General features: G+C 34.2%; 2 protein-coding genes across 2 annotated transcripts; one reads left to right on the top strand and one right to left on the bottom strand.

The window, feature by feature from the left end:
• On the bottom strand, positions 1-11721 carry LOC145611159 (SH3 domain-containing protein 3-like). Its single transcript, XM_081666438.1, has 10 exons — positions 11538-11721; positions 10074-10196; positions 8127-8196; positions 5112-5257; positions 3174-3275; positions 2715-2912; positions 2554-2616; positions 2372-2461; positions 959-1033; positions 1-316 (listed from the first exon to the last, which is right to left on the bottom strand). The coding sequence occupies exons 1-10, from the start codon at positions 11595-11597 to the stop codon at positions 197-199; spliced, it is 1047 nt and encodes a 348-aa protein (XP_081522564.1). The 5' UTR covers positions 11598-11721; the 3' UTR covers positions 1-196.
• A 7480-nt stretch (positions 11722-19201) lies between these two features.
• On the top strand, positions 19202-24457 carry LOC145611674 (uncharacterized). Its single transcript, XM_081667023.1, has 4 exons — positions 19202-19690; positions 20065-20816; positions 20907-21008; positions 23986-24457. Exons 1-3 carry the CDS (start codon positions 19606-19608, stop codon positions 21000-21002), a joined length of 933 nt encoding a protein of 310 aa, XP_081523149.1. The 5' UTR covers positions 19202-19605; the 3' UTR covers positions 21003-21008; positions 23986-24457.
• Positions 24458-24588: the final 131 nt, after the last annotated feature.

The following is a 24588-nucleotide window of genomic DNA, read 5'->3' as shown; positions in this document are numbered from 1 at the left end:
TGAAGGAGAAAAGTCTAACTCCACAGTACTTAATACAGTAAATTACAAACGTTAGCTTAATATACAACCCGCAATGTAGCTTGTACCTGTAGTAGATGTGAAATTGCTACTTTGACATTCTAAAATCTTGTAGATTTGTACTCAGCACTGTCAAAAAATGTTTGATAGCTGGAAACTGAAGGATGACCATTTATGTCTAGTAAACATCAGCAGCAGCATTCCTTGCAGGAATCCTCTGACGATTCTCAACATAAGCTGTTGGAAACCAACCTGCTTTACCCTTGCATTCGCCTTCAGACCAGCCAGATGGGGTCACCTGTATAGCAATAACGTAGTGAAAAGAATTAAATTACCTATATGTGACTGGGGTTACTTCGCTAGTGTCATAGGGGTACTCAATCAATGTTACAAGGGTTACTTCGTCAGTGTTATAGGGATCACCCAGTGTTACAAGGTTTACTCAAATAGTAATATAAGGGTTACTCAGTCAGTGTTATAGGGGTTATCATGTTCTTTTACAAGCGGCCACATGGTGTAGCCAGCCACACACAAAATGAGCCGAAAGCATAAATTAATAATAAATAACACCAAAAAAGCCTTTTGAATTAAGTACAAAGACAATTTGTAAAGCAGCATGCCAAAAATTAGGTTTGCCCCCGATCATTACCAAAATAAAGAAGGTAGACTCAAGGGTCAGTATTACTTTGTTTGCAACGGAAAGATTTGGAGGGAGGGAATCTCTCTCTCTCTCTCTCTCTCTCTCTCTCTCTCTCTTAATTTTTTAATTATCTTTTTCTCTCTTTTATTTTTATTTTTTTAATTGACGGTCAACATTTACACAGTAATTGGACAGTATACTAATAAACTAATAGCTTTTGAAAGACTACTAATGATTGAAAGCAAAGTGCAGGGCCAACAACAGCAAGAACCATAGAAAGAAAAATAAAACAAAATCAACCTTGCGAACAACAACGTAGTCGCCAACTGCAAGACTCAGCTCTTTGTCATTTTCAGCATAGAATGGATGGATTGCCTGAAAGAGAAGAATGAACCTTGTAATCTCTAAGTTTCAGTTACGTACTATATAAAGCCCTTAATAAAATTAGGCACTGCAATAATGAGGCAACGCATCTCTTGAGCTATTAAATGGTAAAAACTCAACTTTATCAACAAATCGAGTAAAACTCAATTCGAAAAGCTAACATTTTTTCTTTTATTATACATAAATATATCTACAGCATTTTGATAAATGATAAATTTTATAAAATGTAACCCTCATCTTGTACATATAATTTGAATAAAACAAACAACAATAAAAGCCTCAGCAAAGCCAACGTACACCCAAACATCTTCTCTGATTTAAGTTTACAAATTTAAACCTACAAAAAAGAAAATATGTGCATGCGAGATTGAAGATGATAAAAAGAAAATATGAGGCCAATTAAATTAATAGCACATCCTCAAAGAGGTGTTCATATAGAAACTTAGAGCACAACAGGGAACAAGTGGTACCAGTGTCCATATCCTATTGGAGGATAATATGATAGTTGTACAATAAAAAAACCTTAGGGAGAACATGTACTTTAAATCTAATGTTTGTATAAATATGAACTTTATAGTGTGTGTATATTTTGGAACGCACCTTCCTGCACCCGTACAGTTCATACCCATGCATGTATCCATATTAGCACAACCTAAAGTATACACTTGTATTTTTTATGAATTTGAGGGACTGTGTATATATGAATTAAGTTTCAAATCTAAGGCTTCGAGATAAAAGAATTAAGCCTCCTCCCCCCCCCCCCCCCCCCAACCCCTTCCTCTCTATCTTTCATCTCTATTTGTCTGCTCCCACTAGCTGTCACAACCAACTTTAGAACTATCAGGCTATCAGCAGTTGTATCAGTGGGAGTTAATCAAAGCTGATTGGACAGATTTTAGCTCCAAATTATATTTGTGAGATACAAATTCAGCAATCAAGGATAAGAGTGACTGAGTCTAAACAGGTCAACACGTATAATCAGAACATCACCCAATCGACTAAAAGATTACGATGGGAGTCTTTGTCTATACAATGCTTTAATGAACTATAAAAATTTTAAGGCTCTCTTCACATTAAATTGTAATCTGAATGACCCACTCTAATTTAGAAGTTTACGCAACTCTACTAATTCAGGTTTCTAAGACAGGCAATAAATCAGTCCTATTTTAAGCCTTATACAATTCTTATTCTATAGAAAGTTGAATTACCCTGTACCAGCACTCCACTTCACAAAACTCCAACAGAGAAACTCCACTCCAAGAACACAAGCAGATATAGATTCAAAGCTTTAAGCATAAATAAAATGTAACAGATATTGATTTTACATACTTCAGCTAAGCAGTACAATTTTTTCCCTGAGTTTTTCTCTATTGAGAGGACAGGAGGAGCTGCTTCTTTCTGCTGCTTCTCCGACACCATCTGAAACAGTAGAAAGGCCAACATATACATATTAATTTTGTTGGACGATAAAATCAAATTTCCAATTCTAGCGGTCATAACTGCAGGTATACCTCAGCTTCAACCTCATTAAGAATAGTTGCTATTCTAACATGGTAATTCTTTTCTGCTTCAACCTTCAAGAGACACATTGGATTGTTAGTCTGAGGAACTAGAGCCACCAAATTGGTTCTATGGTGAACAAGCATTATTCGGATTAGACAGTCTTATATACCAGTGCTACAAGCCTCTGAAATGTCAGTCTTTGCTGCTGTGATTCAACAGCAGATAAAGCACCAGCTGCTTCTTTGCCTAACACTGCCATGTTAGCTTTCAGCTCTTGCATTCTAGCTTCTGCTGCTTGTAACTTTGCTGAATTTTCATGAGTTGAAGCCTCTCTAACACGCGCCCGCCTTCGATTAACCTCAACTGCCTGTTTTGCTTTAATTAAAATTCAATTTAAATAATGAGATAATAAAACAGTAAAGGTCGCAGACTACAAAAGACTCGCTTTGACACTTCAAATATCTTCTTCTAAATCACCAAATGGCTATATTATTAATGATTGACCTTGGTATAGAGGAGTAAGAAAACTTTATGTAAGGAAATTGGATGGTAGCTGCAATTTTTAAACAAATAGAGATGGTATATAATTAGTACAGAGCCACTATATTATGCAGGGATAGTCACATACCTGTGTTTCTGCTTCCTGTCTCATACGACTATAACGTTGTGCAAGATGGCGAGCATCCTCTAGGGGAGTGCCAGTACTCATTTGCCTCAAGGGATCCAATATCTGGAAAGAAAAACACTCAAGATAATAAGCCTTGTAAATTCAAGAGAAAGAGGAGAATAGATAAAAGGTTTCACAGATAAATTAGGACAGAGCTTGATGCTCGATAGCAAGAAGTATAATCAGCCGAAAAGTACAGAACTTGAAGAAGTTGATTATGAAAGTGAACTAATACACATCAATAAATATATGGCCCAAACCTGAACCCCCACAGAGGCACAGACCAGCCAAGAATGGGCCGTTCAAGGTTTGGAGCGAGATGGGTTAGCTGGCTCAACCCAATAAACCAAAACCAGCTTTATATGATTACTGGCTATCCAGAAAATTTAACAGAAAATAAAAAGAAAAAGAAAAAGAAAAAGAAAAAAACGGGTCAAAACTGGAGCAGCCTAGTACTGGTCCAGTCCTGGTTCAAGGGCTCTGCTCTCCTGAACCGATAATACTTGACAGTGGCTGGACCTGAACCAGGCCATTCAAGATCCTCCCTGGCCAGACCAGCCCATGTTCCCCTGTATAATTCATACATATCAGCAGCGGTAGGCCGACTCATGTATTTTCAATATGCAAGCTTCAAACTCCATTCCAGAAATCTGAGCTGGTGACAAAATATAAGATCATGCATGTGTACACTTTAACACATAGATTTCAAAAACCCAAAGACTTCAGATTTACTATATTTTACTAATGATCCCAAACACTAATAGTTGGCATCCAAAATTAGCAACTGCTCCAACCATTGCTAAGTTAAGTTACCAAATTCCAACAAACACGAGATATCCCTTCATCCTCCATTATTTATCGTGTTCAGGAAAAAGAAATGATTACGGTCCCACTATTCCTTGTACAGTTGCCTAATCACTATTTAAATTTGAGGCGTTTTATATGCTCTTTGTATGTAAACAGAAAATTGATAATATTTATAATCATCTAAAAGATAGAAAAGAGAAGACCTAGGGAGCAATTCTTACAAATCTTAAGTTAGACAATCATCAGTTATACAAGAGAGAGAAAAGTTTTATGGCACATATAATCAATACGTACTCCCTCCATCCCATAATACTTGACACAGTTCTCATTTTTGTCCGTCCCACATTACTTGACACATTACCAAATATGGAATGGGACCGCTAATACAAAAATATTTTTCCATATTTTCTCTCTTCACCTACCCCATTTCCACTCCATTTGTTCTTTTCTTACAATATAAAAATACAAAAGAGAATCTTTTATATAATAAACAAATGTTTTAAATGTACCCACTTGTAATTTTCTAAAACTACGTGTCCACCCCAACGTCCCAAGTATTATGGGACGGAGGGAGTAGTATATTATTCAGAAAATAAGCCAATGATACCCAGACATTTAAAAACAAGCTGAAAATGAAATCTTTAAGTGGAGAAGAAAATTTAAACAGTGAACCTCTCAGCTTATATAATACATCCACTGTTACTATTCATACTCCTTCGATCATCTTTTATGATGTGCACACAAGGAAAAATATAGTCATATAGAATCTTATTAGATTCGCCCTATTATACTTTAAAAAATATCATATTTTTATAAATTTACAGTTATTGATAGTAATTGTGTAAGTTGTGCACTGGCGGAAAGAGAATGTAGATATCATTGGGACTGAATGTGCATACAAGGGGACCAAATCTTCCATATTGGTACAAGGGACTCAAAGTATAAACAACAAAGGATAAAAGACAATCCAAAAACATGCAGTTATGAGGGACTTAATTATCGAGAAGAGCTATAGTATACAAATTAGAAGATTAGATGTTTGCTTTCATTGCTTCTAGAAGTACCAAGTGTATAAACAAGAACTTAAGCCACCTGAGATAATAGCAGTTTATTCAAATCCTCCTGCTCCTTCTCTACGTGTTTTCGAGCATCACCATAAATTGATGCAGCCTTAGCCAAAATGTTGTCTTCAATATTCTCAGCTCCATATTTGCAACACTCCTCGGACAATTTAGTACCTAGCATTGAGAAGGTTTTAAAAAATTTATATGAATGAAAATTGTATTAAAATGCATGTATAACACTAATTCTGCACAAAAAAAAATAGGTACTCTCATCCTCACCCTTACTACAATATCCTTTTGTTGCAATGCCTAAAACTTCCCAATAAAAGAGTGCTCTTGATTAGCATTTCATTTGATTGTTTTCATATTACAGAGAAGCTAATCTAAATATACATTTGACATATGCTGACATACACTTCCCATCTCAAATGATCCACTACACAGCATGTAGCATGCCTTTATCCTCCATATCAAACACTAGCATGCTATTAGGGGCCATTTGGTTGGACGTTTTGGAATGGGTTGGAATGGAATTAGAATTTACTCCATCCAATTCATTGTTTAGTTAGGCTTTTTAGGTATGGAACCTTATACCATGAAGATTCTAGATCTACCCCATCCCCTTAGAATCCCATACCCACCCCCACCCACTAAGATTCACAATCCATTTCATTAATGAATGTTAAAACCATTCCAACAAATAACCAAACAGCTCTAAAATAGAATGGGACTTAGAATTCATACCTCCCTAGTAAGAGATTCCATACCAATCCATTCCAGTTTAATGAACCAAACAGCCCCTTAGTTTAGGTAGAATCAGGATTCATATGTACATTATACATAGGACACATTAAGAGATTCTAGAGTTCTATGATAATTATTATAATGAAGTGCCTATTATCAAGTTTTTAACTAACCCTTAACCTAGAACAATTTAAACGTATACCTTTCCACTTCAGCATTCATTCATTACTTCGCTGGATTCAAATATACTTCATTTCACAACTATGTAATCAATATCTCAATAGCTCTTTCTCCAATCTTTTTACTTCTATATCTCCTCTCAGTCCTCTCTTCATCTTATTTCAATGACTCTCTTTTACTGATGTACCTCTCCAGCTCTTAGCTATATTAGATCAAGGGAAAGCCTTCATTAGTACGTCCTTTCAAAGTTTCAAAAACTAAACAGTGGTTACTTTTAGAAAATAATATAAGTTTGGAAGAATAAGAGCTCAAAAGATGGTGATTCGAACAAGTTTCAAAAACTAAACAATGGTTAGTTCGAGAAAATAATAAGAGTTTGGAGAATAAGAACTAAAAAAAATGGTGCAGACCAGATCCAACTCCAAAGGTAGGTATATCAAGTTAGGTTTTGCATAGAGGGGCAACTCAGTGATGATGAGTGATGATGATTGCTTGAGGTAGGCAAAAAGATGAATCTAGGGAAACAAGGATCTTTGTGCAACAACATTAACTGACAGCAAGCCAACAACCCAAGGAAGACAACAGAGGTGAATGGCAATGGCTAGGGTATGGTTCTCTTGGACATGAAATCAATATATGTGGACCATGTTTTTCCACTAGATCCTACTTCTCCAAAGAACCTAGGCAATGACATTTTAATAGGACTCAGAAAAATCACAAATCCTGATCTCAAGTTAAGAGTAAAAGGGACACAAAATGGACATTTCAGTTGTTCCTGCTTCCCATGGATTTGACTTGCAATGGGATAATGGGAAGCTAGCACAATATTCTGATGTGAAGTGCACCAAAATTGCTTAATAACATATTAATACTCCATCATTTATGAAATGGGATACCTCCTGCCTCAAAATTTTCTCCTCCCAATATGCCTGTAGGCTGTAGCAAATGCTATGCAAAATAATCCTCTCTTCTTCCTCTCTCATTGCAATTGTGATGGAAATAGATCATCCTATCCATTTCAATATTTATTTAACAATAAAATCAAGTCATATTCATGTTAAATTCTCACTTCCAACCAAATTCAAGTTCAAACAAACTCATACTAAGATTATGTAGTTAAGATGAAGGAAACATTAGTTAAGATGATGATGTATGTTTAACCTTTTTGTGTTAAAAAGTATTACTTACATGATTATATCCAATGAATAATAATTTAGAAAAAAAACTTACCATGAATATCAAGCGTTAAAAAAAAATTCTTATTTGTTTAGAACCGTGCATCACACAGGTGCTTACCTAGCAATTCTATCATTTCTCTCCAACAAGAAAACCCAAAAAAGCCATAAGCCAATCGCCAAAAAGTTTCTCCTAGATCTCACCCAAGAAACTAGCAATTGTGATGCAAAAGCAAGAAAAATAAACATATGCTCGTAATTCCAATCACTTAATCCAAAGACGTGTCAACTTCCTAATACAAGAAGAGATACGCCCCATCTCAAATTACTATGATGGTTGGTGAGTTTGTAAGTCTTACTAGTATAACTTCTCCACAAACAAGCTATCTAAATAAAGGCTTTATCCTTATTTTGGAACCTTGGATTTACAAATGCATGTGGCCTTAAATATGAGATACATTTGGAGATCTCTGTAGGTGTCTAGGTGATTATAGAGAGATGCATAGGCAAACTCCTTATACAAGACTAAAAGTTCTAATATTGGAGTTTACAAAACTATCTTAGACTTTCACTTAAAAGCCTTCCTTTATATGACTGATTTCTTCAAGATTTTAACCTTGAAAACTCATTCTTCCTATAAGGACTTCATATGCTTATAATTCACTTGGATTATCAGGTAACCTACATCCCACAATGAAAGGAAGACCTATCCTTAGGAGAAGGAAATCAATCAACCTATAGATGCAACTTGCATAACATCAAAACAATGGTAGAGCATATAAGAATTATGGTGCTAAATATAAGTGTGATACATCTCATGTGCATTGACCTGATAGAGGAAGACAGTTTATTGGGATCCAAGGCATGTTACATACATGCCAAATCACCTAAGGTTAAGAATACAAAACATATATCTGATCCAGATACACGCAAATCTCCTCTACCTGCTTCAATCTTTCTGTAGCCAAGAGTTGCAAATACTTCAGCAGCTTTGACAAGCTCTTTCTGGAAATCCTGAAAATGCCATTTGTGATAAAAGGTCAAGTAAATGTATCATGCAAACAAGAAATAATAAATCAAGGTCACAATCATACAAAACAATTTTTTTTTTTGGCATAATTATACCATTGCTTCCCTTTTTTTTAATCCCCACCCCCCCCCCCCCCCCCCCACCCCAAATAAAAATATAAAAAAGGAACTAGTGTTGCCCTTATCAGGATGATGGCATTAACATCACATATTATATCTTCTAAATTGTATTGTCAACCTAATCATTGTAACAGTTCAACTTTTTTGTCTTAATGCCAAGAAACCTACTCATCACTCCCTTATTCTCCTTGAGTACGTGAGTCAAAGTAGAAAAAAATTTTAGAACCAAATATCATTTAACAATCCAAAACCAAAGAGCAACATAATGCAGGGAACACACACCATGACAAGATATGCAGAAGTGAAAGGTGCTGCAATCCATGATACAAGAATAAAGCAAATGTCCACAACATTAATGATCAACATGAATTGACTAGCTAACAAAATTTCACAACTATAAATGAGAAATACCAAGTAATACTTGAAAACGATCCTGAAAAGCTTCTTTTATTCTAGACTAATTTATAACACTTACTTCCCCTGTTTCTTTTTAGAAGACACGTTCAATTTAGGCACACTCTTTAAGGAGAGGAGAGAGGATGTTAAAGCAAGTAGGTAGACCATGTGCTTAGCTTATTTACTCAAGTTTGTAGTGGGGTCAACTAAAAATGAACTTCCCAAAAAGGAATACGCATCAACTAAAAAAAAATTCCCAAAAAGGAATGTGTCAACTAAAAAAAATCGGAGGTAGAATAAAATAACATGTGTTGGACACCTCTAGTCCTCTACACTTGCCACATACCCTCATGGCCTAATTCAGCCTTGGCTATGCACTTGCCATGAAGCACCATCACACACACCATACACTTGCCCTGCAAGAAAGGTTGAACTTATGACCTTATGTTTGTGACTTTAACCATTATTTCAAGGGATTACTTTTAAGTTCTCTTCCACAAAAAAGTTATTAAGTCAATATTTGTTGAAGATAGAAGATGGAAAGAAAAGGAGGATAATAAGACCAACTACACACTGTTCATACTTACCTCTGCCTAACTCCAATACTTCAAATCCCTTAGCAAAATCTTGCTCCCAAAATTTGCACCCCAAATTAATGACCACCAATAACCCAACAGCAATGCCTCATATTTAATGCTTTTCAAGCCATGATTTAACATAACTAATTGCCATCACATCTTTATTTGCTCGTCTTTTTTTTCCTGGTTTACTCCCCTACTTTCTCCATAAGAAAAGGAATAATGCAATAACGAGGTAAGTGAACCAAACAACATAAGCCCTCCTGCCCACCTTTCTCCTCCCTCAAGTATTTGAACTTACATCTCCCTGTTGGAAGCTGAAGGTTAATCAAAAAAATAAAATAAAATTATGTGCAAACCCAAGTTGTTGAACTTTGGGGAAATTTGACTTCTTTGCATCATATCCCATTCGACCACCTTTCACGTTCTTTAATTATTACAAATTGTCACCCCTCAGAAACGTAAGTTATCAGGAAATAGAATAATAAATAGCTAATTATACTATTTTGTACTGCAATGTAAGGTAATCATTATGCCAGCATAGGAGAGGCTCAGGCAATTAGTCTTTGGCCATGAAACAATATATATATATATATATATATATATATATATATATATATATGTATATATATATTTTGTAGATCAGGAATCATCTAAATCACAAAGTGTTCATCAGCAACCAAAAATAAAATTGTACTCGTATTTATTACAGAACATACAAAAAACACACCGACATGAAGAGATGGAAATAAGAAGAAGCTACATTACCCTTCCTGAACGAGTTGATTTGTACAACTTGTCAAGTTGTTGATGTCTCTGCAATTCAACTTCGTCAATGACCATTATATCTGAGCTCTCATAGCCAGGTCCACTGATGTGCTTAATTACAGCCTGAAAAAAACCGGATTGACAGGGATTTCCTATGTTATGTAAATACTATAGAAGATGCACTGAAAACACCCACAAAATGGACAAATAACAGCTTATAAAGCGTCGGACATGAATCAAGCTTTAGAACATCATTCAAGATCCAGAGTATCAAATATCAATAGCAGTGAATACTAAAAATTTACTAATTAGAACACATATTGCTCCTTTTCATCCATTACCCAAAAAACTCAGTTGATGATATTATTTTATTTGATATATCTACAAGACAACTACTTGATTGCCAAAATTCTAAGTGTCCCTCGTGCTGTCAACAGACGACAAAAGACACCAGTAGGCAACAAACAGTGAAGAATGCTCTATGCCTCTACCATTAATGTGTGATCTAATGTATACAAGAAGAATTGATATGAAATTTATCAAATTCTCACCTGAATAATTAAATCGATCTCAAGTTGAACAAACTAGCTCAAATTTACAACTCTGTAAGACCAGCCACAGTAAATATTCCCAATTCCCCATACTACACTCTCACCCACAAATTGCGCTTTTCTACCCAACCTAACCTTGTTGGGCTGCACACACACACTCTACTCCACATTAGTATGAAATTGTCTGCTTTGGGCCTAGCCCGCACGGATTTGTTTTGGGCACCTTCCCAAAAGGTCTCATACTAATGGAGTGTGCTTCCTGTTATAAAGAGCTCTTCACTTCCTCTGGGACTTGGGATAAACAACCCCAACACCTAACTAGCTAAATACAGCACTATGTCAAATGAAGAATTCAACAAGAAAACTTCTCCCAAAAGTTATTTCCAGCACCATTTTCTTTCTGGGGGCTAAAGTTTAAACACTATCAAGTTATGAATTTGTCCAATTGGATAGCCTCTGAAATGGGTATCATGGGATTCGATATACTCGAAACAAGTATCAATTTTCATATGGGAACTCCAGTATACTCAATTTTCGCAATTAGAACCCAAAAGAGTTACAGTGCCATTTTGATATATATGGAATAATAGCACAAGGGCTTGATAAAATGATAAAAATAACATTCCAAAACTAACAGTCTTTATTTATCACCTTAAATTACAAATTTCAAACCTATAAATTGTACTTTTCTATACATAAAAAAATTGATTTCAAATTACATATATTCATATAAAAACACATATAACCCAATTTATCACCTAACATTGCTGGGTAATTTGGCAACTGAAAAAGTATCAAATAAACATTATAATAACAGAAATGCACTAATTTTTTTACAATGCCATGAATTTTACGGGATAAATTGAAAATAAAAGAAGAAAATAATAATTGAAAAGCATAAATTCTGAAATACCTGTTGCTGCTTTGCAACTTGATCTCGTAATTTACTGGCTTGTCTTCTGAAAGAATCCATTGCTTCTCAAATAACTTGAAATGCGAAGAAATTGAGCAGATGATGAGATTTGATTTTCTGGGTAATTCAAAGGAGAGCAAAGAATGAAACACAGTGAAGTCAGATCTCAATATGACAGCCAAAGTTATGCAAATTTTTGAGTAGATGGCACTGACCGGGTCCAGACTGGGAAAATGGATCGGTCCAATATCCGGGTCGAGAAAATTATATTTCCGGTCTTCGTTCCAGTACAGTCCATAACTCTTTAAAAACCGGTATTGGAACAAATTGATTTTTTGCTTAACTAGTTGCTTAATATTATGCACAAAATCTGTAAAAACAGTTAAGATTATCAATAATCATCAATCAATCAATCACCAATAACTTAATACTAAAACAGACATCGGGGTGACACGTGTCACATCCGGGTGTTGTTTTTAACAAATATATATTCCTTTTTATTTGGTGTTCATAATATTCTATATAAATTCATCTAAATAATTATTTCAACTCTTTAAAAAAAAATATTAGTTTAACTCATTTATAACTATCTTTTAAATGGAGTATTATTAGATTTTGCCAAAAAAGTTATAATAAATTGATTCATTTGATAGATGTTAAAGATATTACTTTAAATATCACTTAATTTTTTTTTCAAATACCTTTAACTAATATTTTATTTCAATTCAAAATAATTATATATTCAAGTTAATTACAATTTTGTTTATGAAATTTTACCACTATACGTACATAGTATCACAAATTGATTTATAGAGTATACTATAGCTATAAAATAAATGTTGTGATTAAAAAATAATTTTATTAGATATAAAGGTGATATATTATTTGTAATTTTGTGTATGTTTGCACTTTTGCTAATAACTTTTTTTTTTTGAGATTTTAGTTTGTTGTTCGATTGATTTTTTATGTTTATTTAAAATACATTTATAAATAAGTATTCACTAATATGATCACTAGACCTGATCAAGCCCGCCTGAAAAATTCTCAACTTCGGGCAGATTAAAAAAATTAGATAATTTGTTGCTTTGCCTATTAATAGAGATTGTGATATTATAATTTCTATATACTAGTATTTGATTTGTATGCTTTATCAAATTTTATTTGTTGGATATAATTAATTTTCTTAAAATTAGGGCAGCCAACTCGCGTGTTGCGCGCGGAGTGGTTAGCTATTGCGACTTAATTTTTCTTGGCCTATGTTTGCACGATTTTTTTTTATTGGACAATGTTGAGATAATTTATTGGTAAAAGAATATCTCTCTATTGCATAAGCATTGTTTATTTGCATTTGTAAGTTGAAAATTTAGCGTGATTGGTAAAGCTTATAACACAATATAATTAGGTGATTACTAAAATTTATTTGTAAAGTTGAAAGTTGTATGCAATTAAGCCATAACTCCCATTGAATATCAAACATTTTAAACTTTATTATTATATTTGCCATTCAATTTTTAATTAACTGGGTAGATCTTTCAAATTCATCCATCTAATAGAGTTTTCTAATTAATTTGATCATGGGAAATAGACTGATGCATACAACCTCGTGTAAAAAAAGTCTATTTATATGATAAAATTTTAGTTGCTGGTTAGTTTATGAAAAAGCATGGTACGTTATTATTGTGTCAAATGAAGGACATTGACTTTAATCGACCCAAAACGGATGGTTATGTGCTTACCTATACGATTATAAATGATTGTGTGCTAATAAATTGTTGGTCCTTTCCCTTGGACATAGACTATGTATGAATGTGTAATAGGCTAATAGCAAGTTTGCATGCATAATAAAAGTCGAGCAAATAGCCAAATTATTTTTTTGGGTGTTTAGAGAACCACAAGGGTAGGGGTGAGAAATGGATAATCAATCCTAGGATCTCCTAAAATTAGGAGGGAAGCTCTAACCACTTAAGCTATCCCTCACTCTCAAAAAGTAGCCTGATTATAAAACCGTATGAGTGATATGACAACTTCATAGCGTATCATTGTGAATTAATGATAACCTCTTTGCAAGAAGTGTTCCCTCAAACACGTACAATGGGAGTGGAAATCTTAGAAGAGACTCCATTCCACAACACAATTATTAAGATAATTGTTGTCGATTGCTACTGACATTGCCATGAATTGTCCATTTTCATCCTTCAACTAATGAAGAAAATAGAAATACCAGCAAGCCTTGTGAGATGCAAATATACCTGTGATAAAATGTCAAAGAATGTTATAAATGTGTTATAAATTTTTCGATTATTGAATTGGTCTTGGATCGGTGAACAACCCCGGCCCACAATTGAGGTGTCGAAGATAACTAGAGATGTCAATGGATCGGATTCAAATCAAGTGGAGCTTCATCCGCATCAATCCATCATTTCAATAGCCCCATGCATACACACATCCATTCGTCACCCGCTCCACCCATCACATGTATCCTTCCGTCCATTATTCGTGGATGAAACGGATGGATCTGGTGACTAGTGGATGAATATTTAATGTCAAAAAAATCCACATAAACTCTAATTTATAGTTAATTTGACAGTTAATTTTTTTATTCAACTAATAAAATGAAACAATAACAACAACATATCGTTTGAAAAAAAAAATGTTTTTCTTGCATATCTCATATTCTTTATAAAAATCTTAGATAAAAAATATTTATACTTGTCAAACATACTGGGTGGATGTATGGTTAATGGGTAAAGTAGAGTATCATCCACATCCATGTCACATCCGATCCATCATCCACTTCATCTGTCACCTATTTTTCATCTATTTATTTCGAGATTTTATCAATTTATTAAAGCAATCTGATCAACGGACATTCATTTAATATTGTTCATCCTTAGATATAACTATATGTTCTAGCATTTATAAGGAAATACTCCGTTCGTGTTATAGTAATTGGTATAGTCAAATTTGACACACATGTCAATGTATGAGTTTGACCGTACCATCTATGTATGTAATTAAACATTAGTTAAAATTATTAACTTCATACAATTATATATATTTAAAAATATTTTACATGATATATCTTAAAAATCTATAGTCAGTAATGAATAGTAAACAAATTCAAATGTAAAAGAATAAAGAGGAACGAATGAAAGGAGTATTTAATAATACATCTAAGTGATCGTTTCACAAATTAAAACAAATCAGGTAGTAAGTAAACAAATCACAGGTTGAACACACGATTACATTTTAACAAGTCACAAGTAATTAACTCAACTCATTCGATTTTGACAAGTAATGGGTTGTAAACAGGTCAATTTGAACGAGTCACAAGTTGTAAATGATTCATTTTCAACAATTTACGGGTTGTAAACAATTCGTGTATGAAGGGTCTCGGGTTAAAATGGTAGATTTAAATTAAATAGATTATGGTTTTTTAATGTTTCAAGTTCTATAGCTAACGTTCATAGGTTGAAAAGGTTTTGTTTTTGGGGTGCATTGATGTAATAACGTGTCTCTCAAGAGACTATGATTGCAATGCCACTAGCTTTTGCATTGGCGTTTACGAAATAAAAAATATCATCTCAGTGATTGGAATATCCTCCTCGACGATCAAGTTAGTACATAAGAATGAAATCAGATCATTACATAGAGAGAAAGTAGAGAACGTTTGAGTGAAATTTGCACAAAGCCTTAATATGAATAATAAACGTTTTTTCGTCCCATCAATAAATGATAGGGCAGGGTTATTTTATACCTTTACAAGATGATGTGTTCCTAAGTTTTGTAACCTTAAAAGGTGCACTCTGAATCTCTGATTGGCTATCAATATATGGATGACACGTATTAATATATAAGATTGCTTTACGAGGTTGACTCGCTTTCAGGGGCTTTTCGGCTTTTGAGCCAATATCATATGGGTCAACTATTTAGCAAAAACATGTCTGACTGTTAGGCCATGAGTGACTCCTTAGGTTGACCTTCATACCAAGGGTGATTTCATAGAAGACACTTAGCTTGTCAACTCTTAATTGTTCCACATGACAAGGGTGAGTTTACCCTAAACAAGTCACAAGGTGTTAGCGGTTCGGTCTCACGAGTTGCAAAATGAAATAGTTGGGTTAATTAGGCTTTTGGCAAGTTTAAATGATTCAGGTTAAAATGGATCTGGGTTAATGACAGGCTAGAACAAATACGACTTAGTTTGATTTTGGGTTAGATTATGACAATTTGGTTTAATATATATCTATTACGGAAATGGTTCACTAGAATTCGTGTTCGATTTCAAGTTAAATAAAATAAGTATGAATGGTTTAATTAGCGAGTTCTAAACGATTAGATTCTTGCCAATTTTTTTTTATAACAGACAGTGTTATATAAATAAACGATGCTAATAATGATATACGAAGTACTACGTATATTGTATTAGAGGGCCTCATAAAGGAGTGACTTAAATTTAAGGAATATTTGTCAGGGACAACCTTTTATAACACATTTTTTGTTTGGGACAACCTTTTAATTTTTTTTTGGCAAAGTCAGACCTCAATAAAAAAAAAAAATTGTTAAGGAAGACCAACCCTTACTTTCAAGCCATTGACCACCGGAGTGACTCCCACGTGACTAGCATGTGCTCCTTATTTCTTCTAATTACACCCCTTTTCCCTCCAACTTTCTCACATAAAAACCCTTATTACTCTGAATTGAATATAGATCTAAATTTTTTCCCCAATTTCGAATTCTACTGGGGCATTCAACAATTCTAAGGTCGCGAATCCCCTGCTTCACCCCGCATCACCAATCTCAGCCCTCTCAAGCCGTCAGTCCACGCATCACAGCAACAACACCAACAACAACCAACTCACCAATTCTGCGTCGCCATTGCAACCACCAACCCCAGCCCACAAACCACTGCAATTAGTGGCGTTGCTCTGATTTGACCCACATATTAGCCGTCAGTCCAAGCATCACAACAACAGCACCAACAACAACCAACTCACCAATTCTGCGTCGCCATTGTAACCACCAACCGCAACCCACAAACCACTTCAATTAATATAGCAACCGGCCGTCAATTGTTGAATGCCCAAGTGGAATTCGAAATTGGGGGAAAAATTTAGAATTAGATTCAATTGAGAGTAAGAGGGGTTTTTATGTGAGAAAATTGGAGGGAAAAGGGATGTAATCTATAATATAATTACAGAGTCAATTAATGAGATTTCTCCAAAACCTCAATCCTCAACTCTCATGAATTTAGGTTTTTTTTTTTTTTAATAACTTCCACTTCTCCTATTATTTTTCTTTCTAAATATACATGTTACATATATACTGTGCATTAGCACGGATACACTCTAGTTAGAACAAATAAGGAGCACATGCTAGTCACGCGGCAGTCAACGCCAGAATCCGGTGGTCAATGGCCTGAAAGTAGGGGTTGTTCTTCCTTAACAATTTTTTTTTTTATTGAGGTCTGACTTTGCCAAAAAAAATTTAAAAGATTGTCCCAGACAAAAAATGTATTATAAAAGATTGTCCCTAACAAATTTTCCCTAAATTTAATTTGAGGTCTTACATCCACCTTCGTAATTATTCTATTGAATGTTTGTTAACCAAGTTCAAAGATAAGCATTTAATCACCTCAAACCTCAAATTGACCACCTCTTGAAAGGTACTTTTGTTGCGTTTGAATACCGTTAGTACTTTTTTCTTAAAAAATTATTATTTCCAATCTCAAATTTTGCCAACATAAATTAGAAAAAGAAAAGAAACAAAAGAAGAAAAAAGAAAAAGAAAAAGAAAATACAGCAAATCACAAGGGAAGGTTTGACATGCAACCACCACTCACTCTACTCCACTAAACCCCACCTCTTCTAATAATTCTATCTTCACTCATTCATATATGGTCTTCCTAAACTTTAATTTCCCAAATTATCCCGCCCTATCCAAATCAAAAATCAAATCATCAACTTCTTTTCCTTTTTCCATAATTAACAGAAAAATAATACTTTGTTCTCATTTGTTTTAATTTTATATTTTTGACACGTATCATTAAAAGTTAATGTGAAAATGGAACACATTTTTAAAATATGGTGCCCATATTGATGTCGATTTGTATGACAAAATTTTGTTTTCATTATTGATCGCTAAATATTTTAGTTGGTGTGTAATAAGTATTAAACAATATTTATTCACTTGATTTTTACTTATTTAAATTTAATTGAATATATTTGATTGTAAATAAATTTTTGAAAACCCTTATTAACCTTGATATGTACATATTTAAAATTATCTTATTAAACTTTATTTAACTTATCATTATTGATATAAGTAAAAATAAGACAAACATAACTAAGGCCCTGTTCTCTTCACCATAAAAAAATAATATTAAGTAAAAATAATTTCAGTTCAGTAAAAATAAGTTCAGTTCAGTAAAAATAATTTCAGTTCAGTAAAAGTAATTTCAGTTCAGTAAAAATAAGTTCAGTTCAGTAAAATTCAGTTTTCTTAAAGAAGAATTATAATAGAAAATCAGTAAAAATAATTTCAGTTCAGCAAAAATAATTTCAGTTCAGTAAGATTAATTTAAGTTCAGTAAAATTAATTTAAGTTCAGCAAAAATAATTTAAGTTCAGTAAAAATAATTTCAGTTTAGCAAAATTAAGGTGAATAGAACGGGGCCTAATACTCCCTCCATTTCATAATACTCGTAATCAACCTTTTTTTTCATATAAGTATACTAACTTTGACTTGAGTAGCATTTGACTATGTAAAATATTTTAATTAGTTTTTAATTTGAAGTATAACACAGTGATATAAACTTTTTTATAATTTTTATAAAAGTTAATTATATAGATTTATAATCAAAATTATGCATCAACATATGTGCAAAGTTTGACTGTGTCAATTAATATACTTCATCCGTTCCTGAATGTTCGACTCACTTTGCATTTGCACGGTCTCCAATGAGCATCTTTGACCATTAATAACTTCGGCTATGTTTAAGTGAAATTTTTAAAAAGTTGATACTCCGTATTTGAAAAATTTATCATTAGGAGAATTAAATAATTAAGATCAAACTTTGTTAATATATTTTGATTGTATAAATCATATAATATGGTCAAAGTTATTTTATTTTGATCACATGAATAGTACTTAGTGAGTCAATCTTTCAGGAACGGAGGTAGTATATGAAATAGAGAGAGTGTACCTTTATTGTTAGTTATGGAGTATGTAATATTCTACTCAGTACGGAATAATATATAACATTTCTACTTTTATCATATCGAGATATCATACTCCTTTTGTTCCTTTTTATTTGTTCCATTTATCATAAATGGATGTCTCTTATTGATTGTGTCATTCCATTTTGAGTCATGGTTATTACTCATAACATTGACTAGGGAGTAGGGACTCCCCATTATCTTTCCCAAACAAAAGGGGACGAAGGAAGTACTAATTATCTATTCTCTCCTTAGTAAACTTAAAAAAAAAGAATTTAGTCGGCAAAAATAATTTAAGTACCATAAATAAGTTTCAACACAATTAAAGTCTTTATAATGACTAGATTGACTACATACAGTATTATTTTCATAGTTTAAAATTTGGACTACATAAAGCTGGGGTTTAAGGAGTGACAGGTTTTACCAATAATGCTCATACAACACTTACCTATCTTCTATTTCTTGAAATTTCCAAGATTGCAATTTGCAAAACCTCAGATTTTCACAAAACCTACCCACCATTCCCATAAATGCCAAATATTCACCCAATTTTACAACCATTTTTAGAGAGAGAAATTTCTAGAGAGAGAACCAAAAAGACAGAGAGTCTGCTAAAAGTGAGGTGTGAAGTTTTGGAAGCATATACAGAGCGTTTATAATTTAATAATTCAGTGTGAAACTCATAAATTCACAAATTAAAATTAAAAAAGATTCAATTTTTATCAGAAATTTGTAGATTCAAAGCTTAAATTATTTACCAGAGGGACAATCTACGATCTGGGTTGTCCCCAATTTTTGCTGTATTTAATTTTCTTTCTCTAAAAGTTTAATTTTCTCTCTCTACCAAAATCATGCCATCGGGTGCTAAGAAGAGAAAAGCTGCCAAGAAAAAGGCGCAAAAGCAAGCCCATAACACTGATGGGTCTCACCTTCAAGGTATTTTTATGTGCTGGATTTTAAATTTTGCTTAAACCCTTTATTCACATGGCTTATCTGTATGTGAGTAATCAATCAATGATTGATTTCTGCTTTTTTTGCTATTTAATTGTTGATGTTTATTGAATTTGGGTATTTGGGTTTGTGTTTGTTTTTTTAATTGGGGGTTTATTTGATGGGAATTTGATTTTATGGGGTTTTTGATTAAATGATTTGAATTTTGTGTAATTTTGATTGATTTGATTGGTTTTTGTTCTTGATTTTGGGAATTGGGTTGTTGGGTATTTGTTTGAATTGATTAAATTGTTTGATTTTGTATTGAATTGTTTGATACTGTATTGAATTGTTTTGTGAAATGGATGAAACTATGTTAGGGATTGATGAGACGAAATCCCATGATGAGAGGGAGAGTGATGGTGAGAGAGAGTCATCTGAGGAGCGTGGTGTGAGTAGGAAGAATGAGGAGGGTGAGCAAAATGTTGCCGAATTTTCGAAGGATGCGAAGTTGAAGGAGAATTATGATGATGATGAGGTGAGGGTTAGTGTTGAGGATGATGTTAGAGGGACTAAGAATGGGAAACATAAAAGTTCGAGCTCGAGTTCCAGCGGTAGCAGTTCTGATGATGATGAGATTGCAGTTGAAAAGGAGAAATCAGTGGTTTCTGAGGTTCAGAGCTCACTTCCGGAAGCATCCAGGGAGAATCCGGTGATTTCCGAGGCAGTCTATGGTTCAGTTGAGGAGAGTATCCCTGTTGAAGAGTCAGTTAAGCAAGTGGTTTCCTCGCCACACGAGGTGAAGACCGGGAGTGAGAGTGCGAATGTTGAGGATCTAGTGATCACTCGTGTTATTGAGTCAGAAAAAAAGCAAAACCTGGATGAAGTCTTATCATCAGCAGGTGAAAAACAGACAGTTTCTCCTGGGGTGACAGAATTGCTGCAGGAGAAGATTGAGAAAAAAATCACTCAAGCTCAGGAAGAGGGCCCTAGGAACCTATCTGAATCCGCAGACATCACAGCAAGAAATGGTGAAGGTTTGCCTCAGTCTTCTGGTGTAACGTCTGCGGATGCTTGTTTTGAGGATAATCATGTGAAAGAATCAGAGACGCAGAGATATGTTGAGGATCAGGTATAGCGAGCTTTCTTATTTGCCTGCTTAGCAATGAATAAAATATCTTTCTTTAACATGTCCACCTTTACTAAAACCTTGATTTTGCAGCCTTTGGCACCTTCTGCTCCGCTGCCAGTGCGACGAACCTCCTTGATGAATTGCTGTGGCCTTCTTGAAGTTTTCTCAGGTGGTGCCAGTAGATAAATTTAGGTGAGAACTCAGTTTTCTTTATTCCCTTTTGTCAATTTTTTGTCTGAATTAAGCATGGCTACACAAATCTTCATTACCGAAATTGTGATGTTGATGCATGAAATCCTTTTTGTCTCTTTCATTGTACTTTTCTACTGTATCATTAAAATTACTTAAATTGGATTTAATAGGTGTTATGTGCTCATGTCAGCGGTTTTTTTTGGCAGTACTCATTTCAACAGTTGATGCCTTGTTTATCTTTTAAAAGAAACTTTATGGTGAATTCAGCATTCTTATTCAGTTTTTGTGTGAAAATTGTTTGTTGGATTTAATTTCCTGTTGGTTAAGGTAGCATTAAAAAGTAAAGCTGGAGGGACTGGGGTGGTGGGGGTAGCCATGTCTCATTCACTACCCTGCTGCCTGAAAGTATAAGGATTTGGCAGACATAAAAAGATATTATACGCATGATAAAATTTTAGCCAATTTACCCAGCTAAGGACATCAAGCATTACTCTATTTTATAGCATACATAAGATGGGCCTACAAAAAGTCTACTCTAGGCTACACATATTCTTCTTTTTTATATAGTTGCTAGGTGAAGCTTTTTGGTCTTTTTTGAACATTTCTGCTTTTAAATGCATAATCTTTGCTGTTCATGACATGCATCAAGATGGTTGGTCCTTTTGAACATTTGTGCTTTGAGATGCATAATCTTTGTGGTTTATGATATGCATCATGTATTTCTGCGTGAACCATAATTTATATGCTGTGATGTTACTATTTAAATCCTGGATCATTGGCTATTATAAATCAAAGTTGCATGCGAAAGCTATTCAGTTGTACTTGTGAAGAGCTAAGACCAGATTGCCAGTCAAAAGCTGCTGTTATTTTAATTCAAATGTTGTGACTTGTGATACTATGATATACTGCCTCCTTTTCTTTTTGTTTGCCCTGTTGAGGGTACAATCACTTTTGTTATTTTTTGTTTGGGAGGCATTGATTTTAAGAGAAGTGGTGGGACCAAGCTTATTTGGTGTGAGATTAAAGTTCTGGTCACTTGTTACCAAAAGTATTATGGGGCAAACTTAGACAGACGGACTAATAAGTGATTTGTGGCAAATATTCAAGGACGGAAGGAGTATTTGATATTCAAGTCATTGCCTAGTTAATTAGCCAAATATTTATAGTATAGCACCAGGATGCATGTCCCAAAATCCTACCTCTTTTGTGTGTGTAGCTTGCTGACTGTTTTAATAATTTAATACCAAGTTAGAAGTCAACTCATATTACTAGAAAACAGAAATTGTGAGGCTTGTTCATGGTTACAAATGCAGCCTAGTATAAATGAACTTACCTAGATAGATTTGCTAAGGACTATAATCATGGGATGAGTGAGTATTTTAGCTTTCTGTCACTGCAGTACTTTGATTCTTAATAAACCTAAAACTGGCCTTCCTACCCATATACCCCGTTTCAGCTTTTGAAAACTAATATTAAGATTTAAGACTACTCCTCTTAACTGGTTATTCCTGTAAGCTCAGTGTAAAAGTTGGGGCAGTTAAGTTTTCTTTTGTTTCTTCATGGGACCTTTTCAGAGTTTCTCCCTCTCAAAGGCCCCTATATAGTGTCACTGTATCAGGGACTTGTTTAATTGTGACATATCTGTATGTGATATTTTCATTCACCCCTAGATCTTTAATATTTTCATTTGAATCGAGCTTTGTTGCTTATGACTTGAGAAGAATTTAGCATCTGATTGAGTTATGCCTTGGATGGCATTTATTACTTTTTCAATCTGTAAAGATACTAGTTAATAAAAAAAATAACTGAGTTTTATAAACATCTAGCTTGAGACCTGTTATTTCAGTCTGCTTTCTAGATGGATCATATTGCCTTGCTAGTTAGTTCCTTGCTTGATTGACTTCTTTATTTTTCAACTAATGACCTATGTTAAGGGCTTGAACACTCCTGAGTCCAACTGTCATGCTTGGCTTTATATGAAAATTCATCATTTATATAGGCCGATGTGAAGTGTTAAGGGTCCATACCTTGGTTTTAAAAAGCGCGCCTCGGGCCCAGGCTCTGGGAAATGGGCTTTAGCTAGTCGAGGCTCAGACACCTACGGAAGGCGCGCCCCTTGTGCGCCTCAAAGCGCCTTGGGTAAGGTGCTTCTTTGCGCCTCAAGGAAAATAACTAAGGTTTAAGTTATAATTTGAAGAATGGTGGACTTTTTTTAATTCAGACTACCTTAGATATACATATATCATTATTTAATTTATTATGAATCTTTTCAATTGGTATCAAGTACAATCAAAGTAAAATATAATTTGAAATAAATATATAAATACATGCGCCTTGCATACAAAAGGCGCACGCCTTCGCCTTGCGCCTCGCGCCTAGGCTGCAAGGATCATTTGCGCCTTGGTGCGCCTTGCGCCTTTTAAAACTAAGGTCCATACCCATGTTGGTGTGTCAAGGATCTACCACAGATATCTGAAGTAAAATGAAGAGTCCGAGCAAGGTAGTTGTGGTCCTCTTTACTCTTAGGTCCACCTTTATCTAAAATCTAATTATCTGGTACAAATAATGTTAAATGTTGGTTTTTGTAGACCACAGTAAATGTACCCAATTGTTAGTTACTTTGTTATGTGTGGTCATAGTGGTCTATTTGGAAGAGAGTAGTTTCAGACAGGATGAAATCCTAGGTTTGTGTAGCTCTATAACTTTATTATCTGAATCATTTCTTTTCAATCTGATAGTATCACAATTGATGAGCATTGTCAGCCTTCCCCTGACTAGGATGAAGGATTTAGAAACTTATTGTATTTACTAGTCAGCTGCTAATGCTATACTGTGTTGCACTAAAGATTTGTCTCATTACTTTTATTAGCCCTTTATTATCTGAAAGCATTCATGAAATTTTGGTTTCATAGATACTTGGTATGATTCTCTTAAGCTGACTATGAATGACATTTCTTTGGGTTTTTATTTGATGCAGAGGCAAAGTATCTACTTTCAAGTTTCAAATTTCAAGCAATGTCAAATTGTCAAGAGTAGAAGTTTCGCTATGAGAAGTAGAGAACGTGGTTATATAGGAATTTATTGATACATAGACTTTTTTTAAGGATCGTCAAGCTTTCCCTGATAGAATTTTTTTAAATTCAATGCACTACATAAACTGTTCGGTCTCTATTATAGTGCTTTTGTTGATAGTCCGGTTAATATCAGAGTGTTGCCCCAATGCTCTGGTTTTTGGTCCTGCACATGGAAGTGCATTTTGTTTGTTCTGTTTTTGGGCATTTGATGTATGGTTTAAAGAAAAGAGTCTGCTTTTATTACCTGCTCTAGGTTGATCAGCACTCTAGCTTCTCTGTAATTTTAGTCATGCTGTTAAACTTTGCTGTACATGCATATTCTGTTCAATAATCAATTTATGGCAATACATCCCTCAATGACTGCCATTTGAGACATTTTACATATTTGTGGAAGCAGGCTTTTATTGTAGCCAAATGAACTTGTTTCGGGGAAAAGGAGCGATTTAGAATTTGACTTCTCTCTTCCCCTTTCTCTCTGCCTCCTCTATCATCCCTCTCTTATACTG

This window comes from Chenopodium album, chromosome 24 (assembly GCF_948465745.1).
Source record: "Chenopodium album chromosome 24, dcCheAlbu1.1, whole genome shotgun sequence".
Lineage (NCBI taxonomy): Eukaryota > Viridiplantae > Streptophyta > Magnoliopsida > Caryophyllales > Amaranthaceae > Chenopodium > Chenopodium album.
This window is presented reverse-complemented; position numbering and strand designations above follow the sequence as displayed.